At 40.1% G+C, this 18,588-nt stretch overlaps 1 protein-coding gene across 4 annotated transcripts in view; it reads left to right on the forward strand.

The window, feature by feature from the left end:
* Positions 1-18,588, forward strand: part of csnk1g2b (casein kinase 1, gamma 2b) — a 46,335-nt gene that overhangs the window by 1,940 nt on the left and 25,807 nt on the right. For all 4 annotated transcript variants that reach the window (XM_078258620.1, XM_078258617.1, XM_078258619.1 and 1 more), the window contains exon 2: positions 3,148-3,946. In XM_078258620.1, coding sequence (XP_078114746.1) covers positions 3,719-3,946 — 228 coding nt within the window. In that variant the 5' untranslated portion in view covers positions 3,148-3,718. The remainder of the gene's footprint in view (positions 1-3,147; positions 3,947-18,588) is intronic.

Here is an 18,588-nt window from a genome sequence, read left to right on the forward strand (position 1 = left end):
GCAATACAGCATTTCCTGAAATGAGACATCTAATCTAATCTAATCTAGACATGTGAGCCAAGTTGGCCAAAAAGTTCCTTTCTATATCATTTCTAGTCTTCAAACACTAGGGGCTTTCCGACCGGAGGGATTTTTGCAGTTCTTAGAACTAAACGTTCCTAGAACACTTTTTCGTCGTTCGGACAGGAAAAATTTGGGGATTTTTAAGTTCCTCTGGCCTTAGTAGCGTACTTTTTTAGCTCCTACTTCAGAGCAGGGTATTTTCCCTTTTCCTAGGTGTACTTGATTGGTCGAACTTATAAGTCACACACACTGCCAACTCGGAACTTGCAGACAGAGCAACAACCAACAACGGGACATTTTTAACAATTTTCACCATCTTATTCCTCATTAAATTCACTTCTGACAACGTTTTAGGCGAGAAATTAACTGTTTAGATTTCGAATATAGGCAGTCTTGCGAAAATTGATGCCGAATTGACAATTTGCTTCAAAGTTTTCGGAGTTGAGAACCACCATGAAGTGAGGCGACAGCCAACAAGCGCCTGCCCCGGCCTCTAGCTCGTCACTCGGCCAGTCTTGCTCAGACACCTCGCTGTGAGCTGGAGGTCTCTCAGACCGCTCTCGTAAATAAGAGGCTTTTATTTCACCGTTGACTGTTCGTTTGTTTAAATATCACAACACATGTCCATCATAAGATTAACAGGAACCTGTGGTTAACTGTCTTTTCGGAGTTAAACTCCACACGCGTGTCCTGCGGCTCGCCGGGCAAAGACCGTTGCAGTGCTTGCGTCACTTTCATACCCCTCCTACCAGTCCCTATGGCCACTTGGCCAGTGGGAATGCAAATGGAAAAAAAAGATTTTGGGGGAGAGTAGATCTTAGAACTGCTTAGAAGTGTACTTTTCCTCTAAAAAGTACAAGTACTATCCGGTCGGAAAGCACCTAATGTCATACTTGTGTTTTAAAAGCATGGACTTGTGTAGTTGTTTTTGGGTCACCTTGACAAATGATGTGTGCCATTTCAGTGGTTTTTCTGATCATTTGACTTTGCTTTTAACCACCTTGTTTATTGTACTTTGAAATCTTGTGACCAGGTAGGCTAGTCTCTCCTTATTTCCTACAGTAAGTCTCGCCATGCTGAAAGGTAGACATGACAGTGTAATGATTGACTGGCTTATAAATGTGTGCTTTTTCTCAGGTGTGCTGACTGCAGTAGTGAGAGTACAGACATACTCAAGATTTTCAGTGGATTTTAATGGGTTGTGTCATTGTTTATTAACTCACACATGGACCTCAAAACGTTTCAGACTTAAGTAGCTAGTGTAATTGAATATAGCCTTGCCTCCTCAAGGAAATGCCACCTCTCCAATTTGTTTGTGGAAAAAACATTCTGTAGACTTGATTAAAATCCCAATGGTATCATATCTGTGAGTGATTTAAAAAAATCTTTTACAAAACACTGCTCACTCATCATCAACATACTGATAATGCTGTATTTTAGTCCTGTAAAGGCTATATTAGTTCTTAGTCTGTCAGATAAGCTGAGCTAGCTGTAGACTAGACCATATCCAAATCCTTCCAATAATATGTTCCCAATGATGCAAATGTTGTGATGAGATGAGGCATTACAGCAGTCATTGATCCATGTAAGTGCCTTTCCATAGGAAAGAGTAGCTGCCCATCGCTAGTGCCTGCATTACCTGCTCTCTTCAGCACCACCACCATCTTACATCATGGACATAGGAGAGTTAGGAGGGCTGCTCTGGACAGAGACATCTGCATGTGATTGTTAGAGAAAAGCTGCACAGAGACGGTCAAGTTACACTGCCAAAGAAAACCGAAATTATGGTTGTGATTGGCGTCGTTTGTGTGTGATATTGCTTTTATTATAATGTATGGCTTAGTCTCATATCTTGTCACTTTTTTTGAATCCTGACCTCTTGGATGTGTGTTTGTATGCATTAGCAGAAGTATGCAGATCTTTTTATTTTTTTTATTTTTTTTACTGTTCTTATTTTGTGTTTTACACATCTAGAAAAGCTTTTGAGTATTGAGCCTGCAACTTAGCATTAGATGACAGTCTAACAACTTTAGATGGATTAGTCTCATTTATGAGAATACAACTTTGTGATCTACAAAATCCCTGAAAGGCACTGTTTTGGGCTTTCAAAAAATAGGTTTAATTGTAAAAGAGATTTTTTTTCTTTTTTTTTTTTTCTCATGCCTGAGGTCCACTGTGGAATATTTCCGCTCATATCGATTGCTTTATTGAATTTCCCTTGCGCCAGTCTGGAGCAAAATCTCATTTCGATTGTAGTAAGGGACAGCCACAGTAGACATCATTTGATCTTCAAATAAAAAGTTAACGTTTTTATTATGAAAATGTTAATCTCTTCATGGCCACAAAGTGTTATAAGAACAGATAAAGATAGATTTTTCCAATATTTTGCCCTATATTGATTGATATATAGGGCTGGGCGATATGGAGAACATCGAATATCACGATATTTTTGATCAAATACATCAATGTCGAAATTCCGGCAATATTGTAGGGTTGACTATTGATGCTTTCTCAAAATATTTACACAAGTATACAAATACACAAATAATCACCAATGGACCATTTTCACAGCAGACATTTTGACTTGTCATAGTAGGAAAAGCACAGCTGAAATTGATAACCTTAACGATGGCTCAATTCCATCAAGTGTCCCAGTAAGCTATTTCAGTGAGTCAGCATGCCTCCTAAGTGGAATGCAGCCATCATTAATGGGTTTGAATACACCTGTGCTTTTCCTACTATGACATGTCAACATGTGTGCCGTGAAAAAGGTCTATAATATGGATACAATGACTAAGTCAGTAAAGGCAAATAATAAAACCGCTAGAAATGTATGGTAAGTTCAGTATTAAAAAATGTTTAAATCAAGAAAAGGCAGCACTTGCGTCATATCACAATATTACGATATCCAGAATTTAGGACGATACCTAGCCTCATATGTCGATGTCGATATAATATTGATATATTATATTGATTTTTTAAAAACAAAACAGTACTGACTGAGTTTATTTTACAACGGATGATCTGTGTTGTTACAGCCTACACAGAAAACAAACTAATTTCTGTGTGTTTTTGCTTTTTCAGATATCCAGCTGACATCAAACCCATCGGTTACCTGTCTCTCTCGTCGCTGTTTTCTCTCACTGGGTTGCCTTGTCTGCTGTGGCCCTGCAACATGGAGAGTGTATACTGTGTCACTGAAGGCTGACCAGAAGGAATGAGGCACTCCACGAGATGTTCCCCAGTGGCCTTGTGGATGCAGTAGTTGGGATCGGAGTGCTTTTTTATGACTAGTATTGTATGTGCGTCTGTGGGCACATCCTAGCACAACCTGCCTATTCTTCAGGCAGGGACATGCTACTCTGAGACTGAAACTGAAGAAAAACACAAGAAAGGAGCCCCTCTGGTTAACAAGGAACGCAAAGAAAAAAGGGAAGCACTCAGCAGAAGAGTTGCCTGATGGACACGAGGGGCACTTCATCACATTTAAGTGTCTTCTAAACAACTGCACATTTTAACAGCAACACCTTTCCTCTGTCCTATGAGATTTTGTCTCCCTCCCTCTCCCTAAAGCATCATCTGTCGTTGTTATTGGAGCTTCTATGGTTTGCATGGCTGGAGAATAACCGTGGAGAGGCCAGGGTATCACAAGCTTATGGATTTTGATAAGAGAGGGGGCAAGGGAGAGACAGAGGAAGGGAAAAAGATGTCTAAGACAGCAGGCAGCAGGACTGGACATGGGGGCCGGAGTTCAGGGACCAATTCTGGAGTTCTTATGGTTGGCCCAAACTTCCGTGTGGGTAAAAAAATTGGCTGTGGGAACTTTGGAGAGCTGCGGTTGGGAAAAAATCTCTATACTAACGAATATGTGGCCATCAAATTGGTAAGTGCATCCTCAGGGTTGGTGAAGTAACGTAGAAATATAAAGCCACAATTCCACGTATACACTGCAAATCTGTTTATAATTTTTGTATTAGTAGTTCAATTATGTTAAAAGTGTATTTTAATGTGCAGTTTGACCTAGAAGAGTCAGACACAGGAAGTAAATAGGAACTGTCCCCCTCCCCCTCTTCCCACAGCTGGGCCCCATGTACTGTTCATGAGTCAACTCTCTGCTTGTGTTTATCAAAGAAGTGAAGATGAATAGACTGCATAATATCTTAAACTATTTCTTGACTGGGTTTGTTTTGTTTTTTTACAGGAGAGGCATCTCTATTCTCTCTTACAGCATTTTAAAAAGAGGGCAAACTTAAAGTAAACTTTTAACTATAACATGTTTTAGTTCCTCAAAGTGGTTCTAAACAAGTATGTTAAGGCTGACTTGCTGTCCTCTGGACTGACATTTTTGAAGGTTTGTAAAATGTAAACATTGTTAAAGCCAAAATTTTCCAACTTCCTGTCTACTGATACTACACTTTCCTCAGTCAGTGGAGTTTAAAGTCAATTCTTGTAAGCTCTCTCTTTTTAATAAGCTCGCACCATATGAGCAATCAATATTTTACTTTCTTTTTTGTTTTATGTCAGCACAAACCCTTTTTTTTCTTTCTTTTTTATATATAAAAGAGCCACCGGTTGAGTAGCATTTAGACAAGCTGTGAGAAACCACATGAAATGTCAAGGCTTGTTTGTTTTCTGATTGTTAGATTCTGCTCAACCATTTCCTCCGCACTTTCCTCTTCACAGCTTTTCTTTCTGCGATACATGTGTTGCCACTTGTAGCTTTTTGATCACTGGCAGATTTTTTTTTCTCTCTGACATGGGCTTATTGTTAGTGAAGTCTAACTCAAATTCCAGTTAAGTAGTCATACTGGAGCTGATGGGTGAGCTTGGCATCCTCTCCACCACATCGCATCTCCCAGTGAGGTCATTATCTCTGAACGGGCATCCACTAAAGGCTTCGCTAACCACATGGAAGGCAGAGGTTAGCAAACAGCTGTAATTGCAGTTCTCCTCTCCTCTGACATCTCTAGTTGTGCTGGCTCCCCCCCCCCCCCCTTGCCTGTGAACCCTCCCATCTGTTATTTTTATCCCCATGGTGTCCAGCTATATCTGGATCTGGCATTAGGGCCATAACACTGCTCCATGGATCTTGTGGCCCACTGGATCCAGCGTTTATCTGAATGTATAATAGTGAGAGAAGGAAGTATGCTAATCGTGTCAACAAACTTGACAAGGCCTGGCTAATAGTAGGGCCTGATTGTGAGGACTCTGGTTTATTTAGGATTTTATTTTGAGGACTAATTTCAGATAGTGATTAATGTTTCTTGTATTTTCGGCGCTACAATGATGGCTCTAATTGCTTCCTTTGATGCTCACAATAGCTATCACTTTTAGGCTCTTATTTTCAACATGAACTAGACAATTTGGACTCTTATTGTAGTTTTCGGCCCATGCACTGGTGTTGTTACGCCTGACATGGAGAGGGCTTCTCCCTTGTCAATTATTGGGCTAACCCAGACTCTCGCACAGTTGTCTGTCCACATGTTTATGTCTGTCCCTGATCTCACAGCTCCGTGGGGTAACCCAGTGAATGTCACTGCACGGCCAGTTGTGTCAGAGGCTGTTACTGAGCTCTTCCTTATGTACTAACACAAATAACAGCCCTGTTATCTATGAGCACATGTTTGACATGAGTAGTTTCTCCTCCGTTGTCTGTCAGTCACTTCAGTGGTAACGGCTCACTTAAATATAGAATCTAAAACAATTGTTAGCAAAGTCTAGGACTGGGGAAATGCTATTAATTATATGTTTATTTATAAAGTATATTGTACAGTTTAATATAATCCAATTTTAAGTGGATACGATTCAGAGTGAAGTCAATATTAAACTGTGCAAATATTATTTTGTTTGAAAGGAACTAGTATATTAGGACTGCAACTAATATTTTTTTGATCATTTATCAATCTGTGGATTATTATTTCCATTCCAATTGTTTAGTCTATAAATGTCAGAAAATAGTCAAACAATTTTTCCTGAATCCAAGATGATGTTTTCATATTACTGGTTTTGCTCAACCGATCAGTCCAAAACCCAAAGAGATGTGATTTTTAGTTAGTAAAAGAAATGCGAAGCAAATGCTTACATTTGAGAAACTTGTACCAAAGAATGTTTGGCCTTTTTGCTTTATACATGACTTAAAAGATTAATAGATTACCATTATAGTTGGCATTCAACAACTGATCATTTCAGCTCTAATACATACTTTAATATAGACTACGCTCCATTTCCCATTGACATTAAAATCAGATTTCTACAGTTGGTCTCATGAAACCTCTAAGGATGCATGTCAGTTATTACTTTGTGACTGGTTGAATAAAAAGTGATGTTGGTCTGCCAGGAAGGAAACTTTGTTTAGATAGTGTGATTTGTTACCTTACTGGTTAAAACTAGTTTAATCTCTCTCTTTTTTTGCAACATGATGAATTGTAGATCCCAGCCTCTGCAGGACAGCACATAGTGATTACTCAGTGTTTAGCTAGTGCCTTTGTGCCGAGTGTCACGTGAACCAACTTGCAGAGTTGCGCATGTGGGTGGTGCCTGCCTGCACCTGGGACAAAGGTGAATGCCAGTGTCACCCTGCTCCACCACATGACAGCAGAGATAAAGATGTATGGTAGACCAGTGCACAAGATCCTCTGTCAGTGGATCTGGAACTGCTGTGAATACTGCTGCAAAAAGCAAGAGAGAAGGGGGAAACTGCTGAGTGCTGAAAGGTCGTCTTTGTTAGCAGGCCTTGTCGACACACAGTGGTTCAGTCTTTGGTTCAGCTGGATGCTTTCTCACACTAACAAACGCCTGTGTGATGGAGGCGGCAGAATTAATGTCTGCTTTCTGTCGAGGCTTACTGTAGAAACTAGCACACATCAGGCTCATTTATAAGGGTAAAGGGGAACCCTCAGCCCCATCAATACACTACTTTTGTATGGTGACATAACTGTCCACTGAGAAAAAGACCATCTAATCCTCTTTTCCCCTTAAACATCACTGTGTTGTACTATTTTGATTTGAATGCTTTTGCTATCTTGGTGCAGTGCTTTCTCTCTCTCTCTCTCTCTCTGCCAATATCTTCAGGATACTTTCTTATCAAGGTCATCAGCCTCCTCTTAGCCCCATCATTGTGCCAGCCTTGGGTGCAGGGCACTTGCGCACACCCACCTAATCCATTCTTTGGGCTCAGAAATTTAATTTAATTGGTTTTCACTGAAATTTCCACCAGTGCACTGCGCTCTGCAAACAGTTGGAGTTGCAAACTTTACAGCTTGTATTTCATTATAGCCCCTTTTCATGTAGTTTGTCATCCATTGACAGATAGGTGCCTGTCAGAAATGCGGCTTGCAAAACTGGTATTATCAGTAATAAACCAGTTGGAGGCCTCTTTGTGGTGACACACTTTTGACAATGACAAGTGGCTGTAATATCTGCCCAACATGGGAGCAGTGTAATATGTGAATGCTATATTGTTGGGACTTACTTTACAGCACAGTGCGTGTCCCTTAGCTCAGGGAGAGGGGGGTTGATATTAGAGTGACCATATAGGGAGACAAACGCAGAGACCTACTGTGCATTGTGTGCTAGCCATATACTTACATAGGGTAAAACACTGTTCTGTATGTTGCCAGTGCTTGTTCAAAGCACAGATGGATTGAAGACTTGAAAATGAAGTCCATACTTGTTATTTTAAGCCCGCAAACTTGATGGCTCTGACTGAAATTAGTATTTTCGCCTTTGGACTTTCTAGCTGAAGCTAATTAAGGTTAATTCCATTTGTTGGCCAAATCACAAAATGTATCACTCGACTGCTGTTTCCCTCAGCTTTACGGTACGTTTAGCATCCTGCAGCATATTGTATTGGTTTTCCAGACTGCAAATTTACTGTTTGATTCAAACTTACTGCTCTCATCAGCCATTTCTAGCTACAGCAAGTAGCTATTTTCAAAGAAAAAGCCATGACAAACCCACTGACTTAGTGAAAACCAAAACGGAGCTATAGGGAGAACATTGGGCTTACAGGTTGCCAGATATCGGAGTCCAAATAAATGCTAATATTGCTGTGTGCTGGATGTGTATATTGGCAATTAACATGTTTTCCAACATATTCCCAAAGGCCAAAAAAAAAGTAGTGCATATGTGTGGCTGTGAAAGTCTGTGGCTGAGTTACTGATGCAGAGGCACAAGAGTAAGTAGGGGTGTACGATTCAGAAAATGTCACGATTCAATATCGATTTTCAGGCTCAATATTCGATTCAAAATCGATTTTTCATTTCAAAAACGATTCTCGACAGACGGTTCACAGTATGTAAATGTAGTTACTTTTCCCATGTGATTTGCAGTAGACATACAATTTATAACAAAAAATTAAAAAATTTTTTTTTTTTTTTTTTTTCAAATTAAAAAATATCGATTTTTGGAATTCTTTGAATTCGGTTGAATCGCAATTTGCACACCCCTAGAGTAAGGTGGTTTATGTGAGTGAAGCCGCTTGCGGTGCTGGTCAGTCGTGATACTCTGAAGGAAATCTGAGGTGTTGTACTGAACTCTCCTGTCTGCCTCCCAGTGAAGCTTGATAAGCAACTCTTGTTGCAGTCTAGCTCAGCAGCTTACACCAGCTCGCCATGAGGCAGTTGTCAGAGAACTGTGAAGGCACAAAAGGTCTATCAGCATGTTTGGCTGGAATTAAGGTGACATTTTGACAATTTAAGTTATTCCCTACCCTGCTCGGGCTCTCCAGAGAGCATGCTGGCCAGGCTAAATGAATAAATCCTTGGATGTCAACAGCATGTACAATTCTACTTTCAGTCAAATAGCTAATCCTCTAATGAATCAGTAGCCAGCAGTAACACAGTACATTCAGATACATTGTTGCTTTAAGGTTGATTTAGTATCGTCATAAAACCTGCGCAGGATAGTCTAAATGTTGCTGACTTCAGAGTAGCAACAAGAACAGTTTTGTGTGACTGCAGAAAAAATAGTTTGAATATGGTGTAGGGTGTGTGCCTGTAAAGCAGTGAGTGCTGTGTAATTGTACCTTGTACATCCTGGTTCATGCCAAAGCACATCACGTTTTCCATTTAAGAGTTTTTTTAAGGCGTCACGCTGACAATGTATTCTTGTTTTCTAAATTATATGTAATGTTCAAGGCTATAGCAATAGTCAACCAGTTTCTCACACTTTTTTATTGTGATTATGGTGACTGTCATGAATCTACACTGCACTGTTCTGTCTCAACTTTCTTCATCATAATTGAAATGGTAAACTAGAGCCAAAATAACCAAACCAGAATCAGATGATGGTAATTTGAAAAGAGCTGAAGCCAAATTGACCTCAGGTCTATTTTTGAGAGTTTGCTTTGCAAGACAAAAATGCAAGGTTTGAGGTTAGAATTAAAGCAGCTTCATACCATGCGAGAAATGTAAATATGTTGCTGCATGGCTTGGGTTTGACAGGGTATGTGGTGCAGACCATGAGGAATAGGACAGGGACGCTTTCTTTTGTTGAGTCTGTAGTTTAGCATATTAGATTTGAAATCAAACATTTTGACATGTCGTATGAGGGGAAAACCACAGGTGCAATTAATATTAATAAGGGTTGCTATCCATTTACCTGTTCCAGGGCCCTACTATTTTGCATACTGCCACTTTGACATGGGTCACACACAAAAGGAGCAAAGCCAGCGTTAATGGTAGTAATTACTTGTTTTCTTTTCCTGCTATGACATGTAAACATTTCTGCTGTGAAAAGGCCCCATTACTGAGGGTGGTGCATCCACATCAGATGGAATGAACAGTAGGGCTTGTAGCCCTTATTACACATAGTACCTCGATTTGATTTTAGGGGAGCAACAAGTTTTGGACTAATTAAAATTTGCTTGAAAATGCAGTCAATGACTCTCGGAAGTCTGTGATCAGCAGAAACTTGGTATCTATTTTCTGATGATCTCTCAGGCCTGCATTCAAGCCATCTTTAATTTTTTCTTGTTTAGGGGCTTCACCAAGTAACACTAGCTGCGGTTACATAGACTATTTCTTCAACCCGATTTCCTGATACAGTTTGCAAAGTGCATCTCAGATCACATTTTAGAATAACGTCACAGCTCATTTTATTTACAGTTAAACTAAACTAAATGCTGAGGGGACATAACTACGTTTTTTTTCATGTTGGTTTTGAGCAGTATACATGGAAAACGTAACTGGAAAATGTTTTAAACAGTAAAGTGAATACAGCGTGTCGTGTGAATACTCCGTCTTTGACTCCTGCAGCGGGGAGTCAAAGACGGAGGAACGGGAGAGAGCACTAATGTTAGCTTCTGACAAAAAAACCCATTTCTATTCTGTACAGGCTCAAAGTTTAACAAATGAGGAAGTACACAATGCAACACATTGTACTTAATGCCACGCCTAGCTCCTGACAAAGGAGACTAGCCTCTTGGGTTTACATGAGTGGAACTTCCCCTGACTGTAGATCACTGGCAACATTGTGTGCTGTGTTTGCCTTCCTCTTACTTTTAAACTGCTGCTAAAGAGCCAGCCCAATTTAACAGAATTTGTAAGCCTGCTAATTTCACTGCAGCATTAAAGATGGCCGCTATAGATTTTTGTGTGTGATGTTGTCATGGAAGCAAAGGGAAAAGTATTGAAAGCGGATATTTGAAATTGACAGAGGCTTTTCTAACTTCACAAGTCAATACCTATTTCCAATACAAAGGTCAATAAACATCAAAATACAATCATTTGAGAAGTACATGGCAGCTCTCTTAGATGCACCTAAGGCCTGATAATGATACTAGACATTGTACTTGAACTGCTCTTGAAGCCATCTTTAGTGTTGACAATGAGATAACATGATACACCATTAATTGACCGGATGCTATCTCTCCATTCATTTAGCTGTACCACTCCTCTCCCGCAGCCCATGTGAAGTAGAAACATTTAAGTTAATCATCTGGCTTAAATCATGATGATAATTCTCAATTGGCACATGAAGTGAATCTAGGTCAAAAGCCACTGTAACCCCACTCCAGTCAAATTGTGGAGAACATCCAATTGATGTTTAATTCTGGCTGATTTCAAGCAGTGCCCGATTATCGCTCTGGGTTTTGGGAGGCAGCTGATGGCTCCACCTGGGTGTGTTAAATCTGAGCTGAAACAGGAGAAGTGCTGGACACCGGCCAGCTGTTGCTCTCTGATACCACTTGCTCCTTAACACCACCTCCCAACCATATACACCTCTGATCATGAAGAACGCATGAATAGAGAAACACACACACCACACACACTGCAATCACTAGTATCATTAATACCCATATGGAGGCTGCTAAGATGCACTATGTTGACATTTGAGCCAAGATGAGGGGAGTCACATTGCCAGTTGCATATGGTGAAATGGTTTACTGGGTGTCAGGCAAAGGTCAAGGTCTATTTTGGGCTTTATGCATAATGTTGGGTCTGTTCCCCTGAATATGGCATACATATGCACATGTTGAATGTCACACTGGCTTTACAGATGATACACAACACAGATGTTTAGGTATGTTACATTACATCACAGCTGTCTGTTTTACTGTATCATACTGTTTTAAAATGCAATTATTTTTTCTTGATCAGTTGATTAATTGTTTGGTCTAGAAAGTTGATTTTATTTCTGCTGATTGACTAATTGTTTTATCTTTTTAAAAGTAGTTGAACACAAGAAAAAAGCTGCCTGTAGAGAGTACCGCCGCTCTCTCTCCCTCTCTCTCTTGGCCGAGATACACACACACAGACCACCCTCTTTCTCTGTTAAAGTGGCCATATTATGCTCATTTTCAGGTTCATAATTTGTATTTTGAGGTTGTACCAGAATAGGTTTACATGGTTTAATTTTCAAAAAACACCATATTTTTGTTGTCTTGCACATTGCTGCAGCTCGTCTTTTCACCCTGTGTTCAGGTCTCTGTTTTAGCTACAGAGTGAGAACTCTCACTGCTGTAACATCTTTGTTGGCAGTCGCACATGCGCAGTAGCTAGGTAAGATCACATCATCTAGCTAGCTGTTTGTTTCTACAACTTCAGGAGTACAAGGCAGGATTAGCCGGGAGACTTCTTCTAAACGAGGGCACACTTCCAACTTTGCGTGGAATACCTGCAGAACAGAGACATGCAAGTAGTTCTTTTGTAGGTTATGGTGAACTAGTGTGTGTTGTAGCAGTGTTTTGCCATTCAGAACAAGCTTGTATGCTAGCGCTAGCATGCTACGGTTAGCCACCTTGTTTCGGCTAGTGACGTAAAAAGCCCTGCAGATTTTGAACAGCTCACGCGGAGACTGAAGCCAGGACACATTCAGAAACCGGTTTCTCACTCAAAACAGCATGGATGTGGATGAGACACAAAATAACACCCCAAATCCCAAAAAGAAGTGATTTTTTTTTTTATTATTTTTTTTCAATAATTGAGCACTTTAAAATGAGCCAGAAAGCAGACAGCAAAACCTAACTTTACTTTTAATGATATTGAACAGAGAGAAACGTTCTCCGTCTGTCCTATACTGGTCATAAATCGATACTAGTGTTGCCTACTTCTTTGTTTAATGCTGCAGTTAATAAAATGCAGAGGATGAGAAAAGAGCATCTATCTTCATAAAAATCATCTGTTGAGTGTTTGATGGTAATATATTTTTAGAACGTAATCAATGTGAAACAATAGTAAAATAAGCTTTATTTCTCTCTGTCTACTGTACAATGACAGATTCAAGTACAAAATATTTGGTCTCAACTACTGCCAGAAAATGCTTGGTTATGTTGTAACTAGGGCTGTCAATCGATTAAAAAATGTAATCTAATTAATTACATACTCTGATTAATTAATCGAAATGAATCGCATACATAATTAACGGTGCCTGAACCGATACTTTTTTTAAGAAAGTAAAAAAAGAAAAGGGGGGAAAAAAAAGGGTACTAAACAACAGTTGGTGACATTAAAGAACGGCTTGTTTATTGCTAAGGCCATATGGCCAAAATTAAATGTTTAATACTAATGTATAACAATAACTTATTTCATTAGTAAATTGCTGTTGAACGACAAAAACAATCACCAGATGGTAAAGGACATTTACAATAACTTCAAATACACCACGAGGCTGTAGTTTACCAGTTTCATTGAACGCACAGTCTGTGGTGTTTCTCCGACAGCAGCTGCAAATTGTTAGATACCGGTGTTGAATCCTCTACAGTGAAACACAGTCCAACTTTACACCGTTTAGCGTTAGCTGTCAGCATTGTAACCGTGTGTATCCAGCTACTAGCTAGCGGTAGGCTAACGTTAGCTGCTGTCGAGTATAGTGTTAACTAGCGTCACATGCAGCGGTGTTTGTGTTGCCTGTATCGTCTTCAGACCATCAGAGAGAGAGAAGTGCAGACATATCAGTGGCACCAGATTTCGGTAGCCAGGGTTGGCAGGACGAAGATTTTTACAAGTAAATGTTCCAATTAATGATCCAGGCAGCACATTCTCGTCTCCCTCCTTCATTTTTACAGTCGAATGGTGGCTAGAACGGCTCCGGGTCAAACGTCGATATGGAATGGATTAATCTGCGTTATTTTGACAGCCCTAGTTGTAACCTTGGTTCTCTGAGTGAAGAGACTGTCTCTCCACCGTACATATGGAATAAGTAACAGTGTAACTGTTATACAGGAGAGAAGCCAGTCATTTTAAGTTTGTGGCAAAACCATTTTCATTTTGTGACTTTTTGTCTTACTACTTCATTGAAGTTTTCTGTAAAATAGTGTTAAAATCTTGTGAACCAATCTCGTGAACCCTATCTCGTGTCCTGTCTCGTGAGCTGGGTCACTAATTGAGCAGAATTAGTGTAATTTGTTATGTGAGAATATACGAGACATGAAATTGTAGGTGGTTTGTTTGCACAGGCACAAAGCGCTGGGACATCGTTTTTCCACAGCTTTGTTCTAATTGGTCAGCAATATTTCATGATTTGTTGAAATTTCATTTTAACAGATTCTAGATTTGCAGCGTAGTGTTGAGGCAGTTGTTGACTGTTACGTGTCTGTTGTTTGCTACCCTTTAAAGTTATTCTGAATGATCTATCATTGATAGTTTTCTTTTTTCTCCTCTTCTTTTGATGGTCATTACTCCATCCAGTCACAGAGGTCAATTCTGATCTTCCTCAGCTGTGGTGAGCAGAGATCAGATTTAGCCCAGATGACATCATATGCAGAGTTGGTTAATCCCAGGAAGAGGACTTTATTGTGGGGCTGATGGCTTGCTCCATCCAGACAAGTATGGAGGTTACCACAGGTTGAAATACAGGAACCACCACCTAATCCGTCATGACATAATCATATTTTTGTACAAGATTCAAATCGTATACTCGAAGAGGGATCCTTGAAATGGCATGTAACATTTCATTTCGCACCCATCCCCAGGCTGTTGTAATTACAGGATTTGATCCTACTAGAGCAGTATGTGCTGGTAGTGCTTATATTGACTATTCTGTAAGCTTTTTAGCTGTGAGGAGCAGCTAGTATGTCAACTACCACTATTTATATGCTCAAGTCTATCGTCCCTGCAATCGTCGACAAAATTTGACTGAGAAGCCAGAGATGGTGGCATCTGATTGGCTGTCATGGTTTCAGGAAACTGAAAATGAGAAAATAATCAATAAAGAAAATAATCATTAGTTGCAGTGTTAATTTTGTCAAATTCCCTGGGCCGACGGCGTCATGGCACTAAATCCAGCTTGTATTGCAAGCAGAGTTGGTTAGTAGCTTTACCAGTTTAACCACTTCTAAATAGCGTTGCTGTTTTCTGAATCAAATAGCTTTTCAATAGCTTAAGTTTGCTTTTTTTATTGATCAAGTGGTGTGGTAGTGTCCACACAAGCTAACGTACATTTCCCCGAGCATTCTGAAGCTCAAACACCGGAGCTTTCTGCTGCAGTCTGAAATAAAACTGCTGAATATAACTGATGTGCTACTGCCAATCACGGATGTGAATCGTTACAAGGATATATAAAAAATAGATCCGCTGTAGTACACTACTATTGCCATGTTGACGTAGCTTTTAGCTTGCCTCATTTACTTGGGGGCTAACGTTGGCTTCAGTGTAGTGAAGCTTAGTTTACTGTAGAATAAAGCTTGATTTATGGTTGTGCGGAGGCTCCACGCAGAGCTTTTGTCGTAGCCTACGTAAGAGGCCTGAAGTTTATACTTGTGCGTCGATCTCTTTAAGACAATAGCAGGCCCAGCGTGTGTGGGGAGTGAGTGGTTGAGAGAGTGACGGCGATTAGCTTCGAGCAAGTAAGGACTCTAGAGGCATAGTGAGAGAAACAAAGTGTCTCCCCTGTGTTTTCTGACCACGGTCATAAATCTATAGCAGGAAAAGTTAACCATCTCCTTGATGTCATGTCGTTTATGGAGAAGGTCAGGCTACGGTGTAGGTTCGTGTCTCCACGTACGTAGCCATGGCGTGGATTTTACGCAGAAGTATAAATCACGCTTAACTGGTAACGTTAGCTTAGCTCACTAAACTAAAACTTCAAGCCAAAGTCGAGGCAAAGTGTAATCACCTAACCAAAGAGTTATTATAACCAACGATACTAACCTCACTGCAGGTAAAAAGTCATGGCTTAGAGGCGCATTACCACCGCCATGTGGACTGATGTCGCTTCACTCTTATTATGGGCTCTCTCACCAGTCTCACTCGTGAGACAAGTGCGACAACTAGTGGTAAATTTGGTAGTCTGTTCCGGTGTTAGGCTTGAAAATGTTTACGCCGGCCCAAGCCTAGTGGCTAGTCTAATGGCACTACCTAATAAAGGTTCACTTAAGTCCCTAAACTGAACAAGCTAGAGAAATTGTTTTTACTACAAATACAGCAGCTGTGATTTTTGTACATAAGTGTGGTCTTGAAAATAGTTTCTCGTTCCTATTTTTTATTGATCTCTAATTTTTCTCCTGGTCTCATGCAGATACAATTTGGTTTGAGATACATTAAACCCAGATACAAAGAAACATACACGGCTGCAGTTTGGAACAGCTGAGGTGGAGAGGTTACTGTAGCAGCAGGTCAGACAGGGAAGGGCCCTTCTGGCCTGCGGGTCAGCTGCCCTGGACACAGGCCAGCACACTTGGCAAAAAGCTGCTCTCTGCATGACACCACACAGGGTAACCAAAACTTCCACTCGAGTCAAGTATTACAAACAAGATGAAGTTAAAAGTGAATTGTTAAGTCATCTGAAAACTAATATTGCATCATTAATTGTAGAAGGCCACATGTTTTCTTTTATACAAATACCAAAGGGGATGAGGTGAAGGGTGTAGCTGACTTCAGTTTTTGGATATATGCTTGGGAGAAATAAACCCTCAATACGTTCCCTTTTACAAAAATGCCCAAAATGTCCAGGGAGCATGTCGGCACAGGGAGCAGATCAAAGATTGTTTGATATGGGAAGGAGCTGTGAAAAATCCTCATCATATGCAAAGATGTTACATCAGACATTTGTACCTTGGCCCTGGTCATTTACATAGCCATAGCTAAGCCCATCTGCTAGGAATAGAGATGTCTCTTAAGTACGAAAGCTGCCATAAGCCCCTGTTTCCTATTGTAAGCTGTTTTAACGGGTCCTGTGGTTTGGTGCCATCTGTTTTGCCTCATTATTTATATATTTTATATTTTCTTTCCCTCTCCTCACTGGTGCGGCCTGACTTGTGCGAGACGTGGTCATTGTCCGTGTTCATGTCAGAAGTGGAAGACACTACAGCAATTCCTCACTCCACCTTCCAGACTAGTCACATGTCTTCCTGCCACAGGACTCCACTCCTTTGTATTCCCTCCTGTCTTCCACTCTCAATTTCAATCCTACGGCATGCCCAGTGGCTGCTGATTTCTCTGGCAGCCCCCCCCCCAAAAAAAAAACAAACAAAAAAAATAGAAAAAACATGTATGTAGTCTCTGTGAGATTACCTATTGGTTTTTGTAGGGATGTTTTCAAGTTCTCCATACTTTCCATGTTGGCATCATATGGGAACAGGAGAATGCACGTTCTCCCATCGATCAAAAAACACGTATGTAGTCACATGAATCATCTTTATAACATGTTTTAGTTTCTTGGTCAAATTATTAGAAGCTCATGCACCTCCTTATTTAACATTGCCACCTGTGTATGGCTGCTTTTTCTTCTTTTTGCTTGCAAACCAAAACCAAACTGTAAAACTACATAGTTCCTGCAGTGTTTGCCAGATGTTTGTTGTCGTTCCTAAGATCTAACCTTATACCCCATTTTCTTATGATCTCTCTTTTATCGTTCATTGATTCACTTCTATCTGAGTGTTTTTAAAAGCTTATTTTAGAAAAACGTCATTGAATCACCCTTTGGTAATGTAACTGAACCTTGCTGATACTGTTAGCACTTCCTCAGTAAATGCCTACCACTGCATTCACATTAAAATGTATGTATTGTGAATGTGTGACACATTACAGAGAATAACAGAAAAGATGTGGTTGGATGACCACAAAGCCACTCAAGATGCGTAATATCTGGGGCTGCTTTACTGTTGGCCACAAGGATACATTTTAGCATGAAGCGTTAGGCTCACTGCAAAATCTTAGTTTAGATGTTTGATGTAGGGTTTAATTAAAATATGACAAGATGATGTCTCTTGCTACCCTTTGTATTTTCCCTGCCTGCAATTGCAGCTCCCTCCATCAGAAGACACGCAAACATACACAACTGGTCATTATCATTAGCTTATCAGGTGTTTGATTACATTGACACAGACCCACCTACTTAAAACAGAGGGGGTTGGAATGGAAATCTCAACAACACATACACCATGTGACTCCGGCTCTGTCTCTTTGCCTTCCCCCCAAAAATATCTCTGGCCAGAATCCAGAGGAGATCATCCTGTCAGAAAAGAAATGGCAGCAGGCAGGACAAAACTGAACATGGCCAGTTGAAAACCGATTTAGAGACTTTTTCGGTCCTTTCTTTATGTTATTTTACTATTTTAATTGATCAGATATTGTTTTGTAGAAGGCAGGTAGAGACAAAATTGAGGAATATCTGAGGTAACCCTTTTTATTTTTTTCCACAAGTGTGACAAGTTGTCTACTACTGTATAAGGTGCAATAAGCTGTCTGTTTTGGGGATATTTTAAAACACAGTCAAGCGAGGTTGGTTTAATAATAAACCAAACCATCTTTTGATTGAACCTTGAAGTGAATCCACAGAACACATCAGATCGGACTGAGAACGGCCATCACAAATGGATGGAAAAAGGAAGTACCTTTTTTGTGTTGAACACAGCTCATACTTTGTGTGTACACTCCTACGTGCTAGCAGGGCACCAGTAGAGAAAATGCTCCTGATTTAACAAAGGCCTAATGGAGTGAATGTGGGAGCTTAACAGCTTTCAGCTTTTAGTTTATATAATAAAAAAAAACAACTAGTGCAGTGCCTGTTTGGAACGGGCGATTACCAAGGTTATTATAGTTTTGCATTTTTCATTAGTTTTTTATTTTGTTTTGACTTTTTGTT

Source organism: Sander vitreus, chromosome 9, assembly GCF_031162955.1.
Source record: "Sander vitreus isolate 19-12246 chromosome 9, sanVit1, whole genome shotgun sequence".
Lineage (NCBI taxonomy): Eukaryota > Metazoa > Chordata > Actinopteri > Perciformes > Percidae > Sander > Sander vitreus.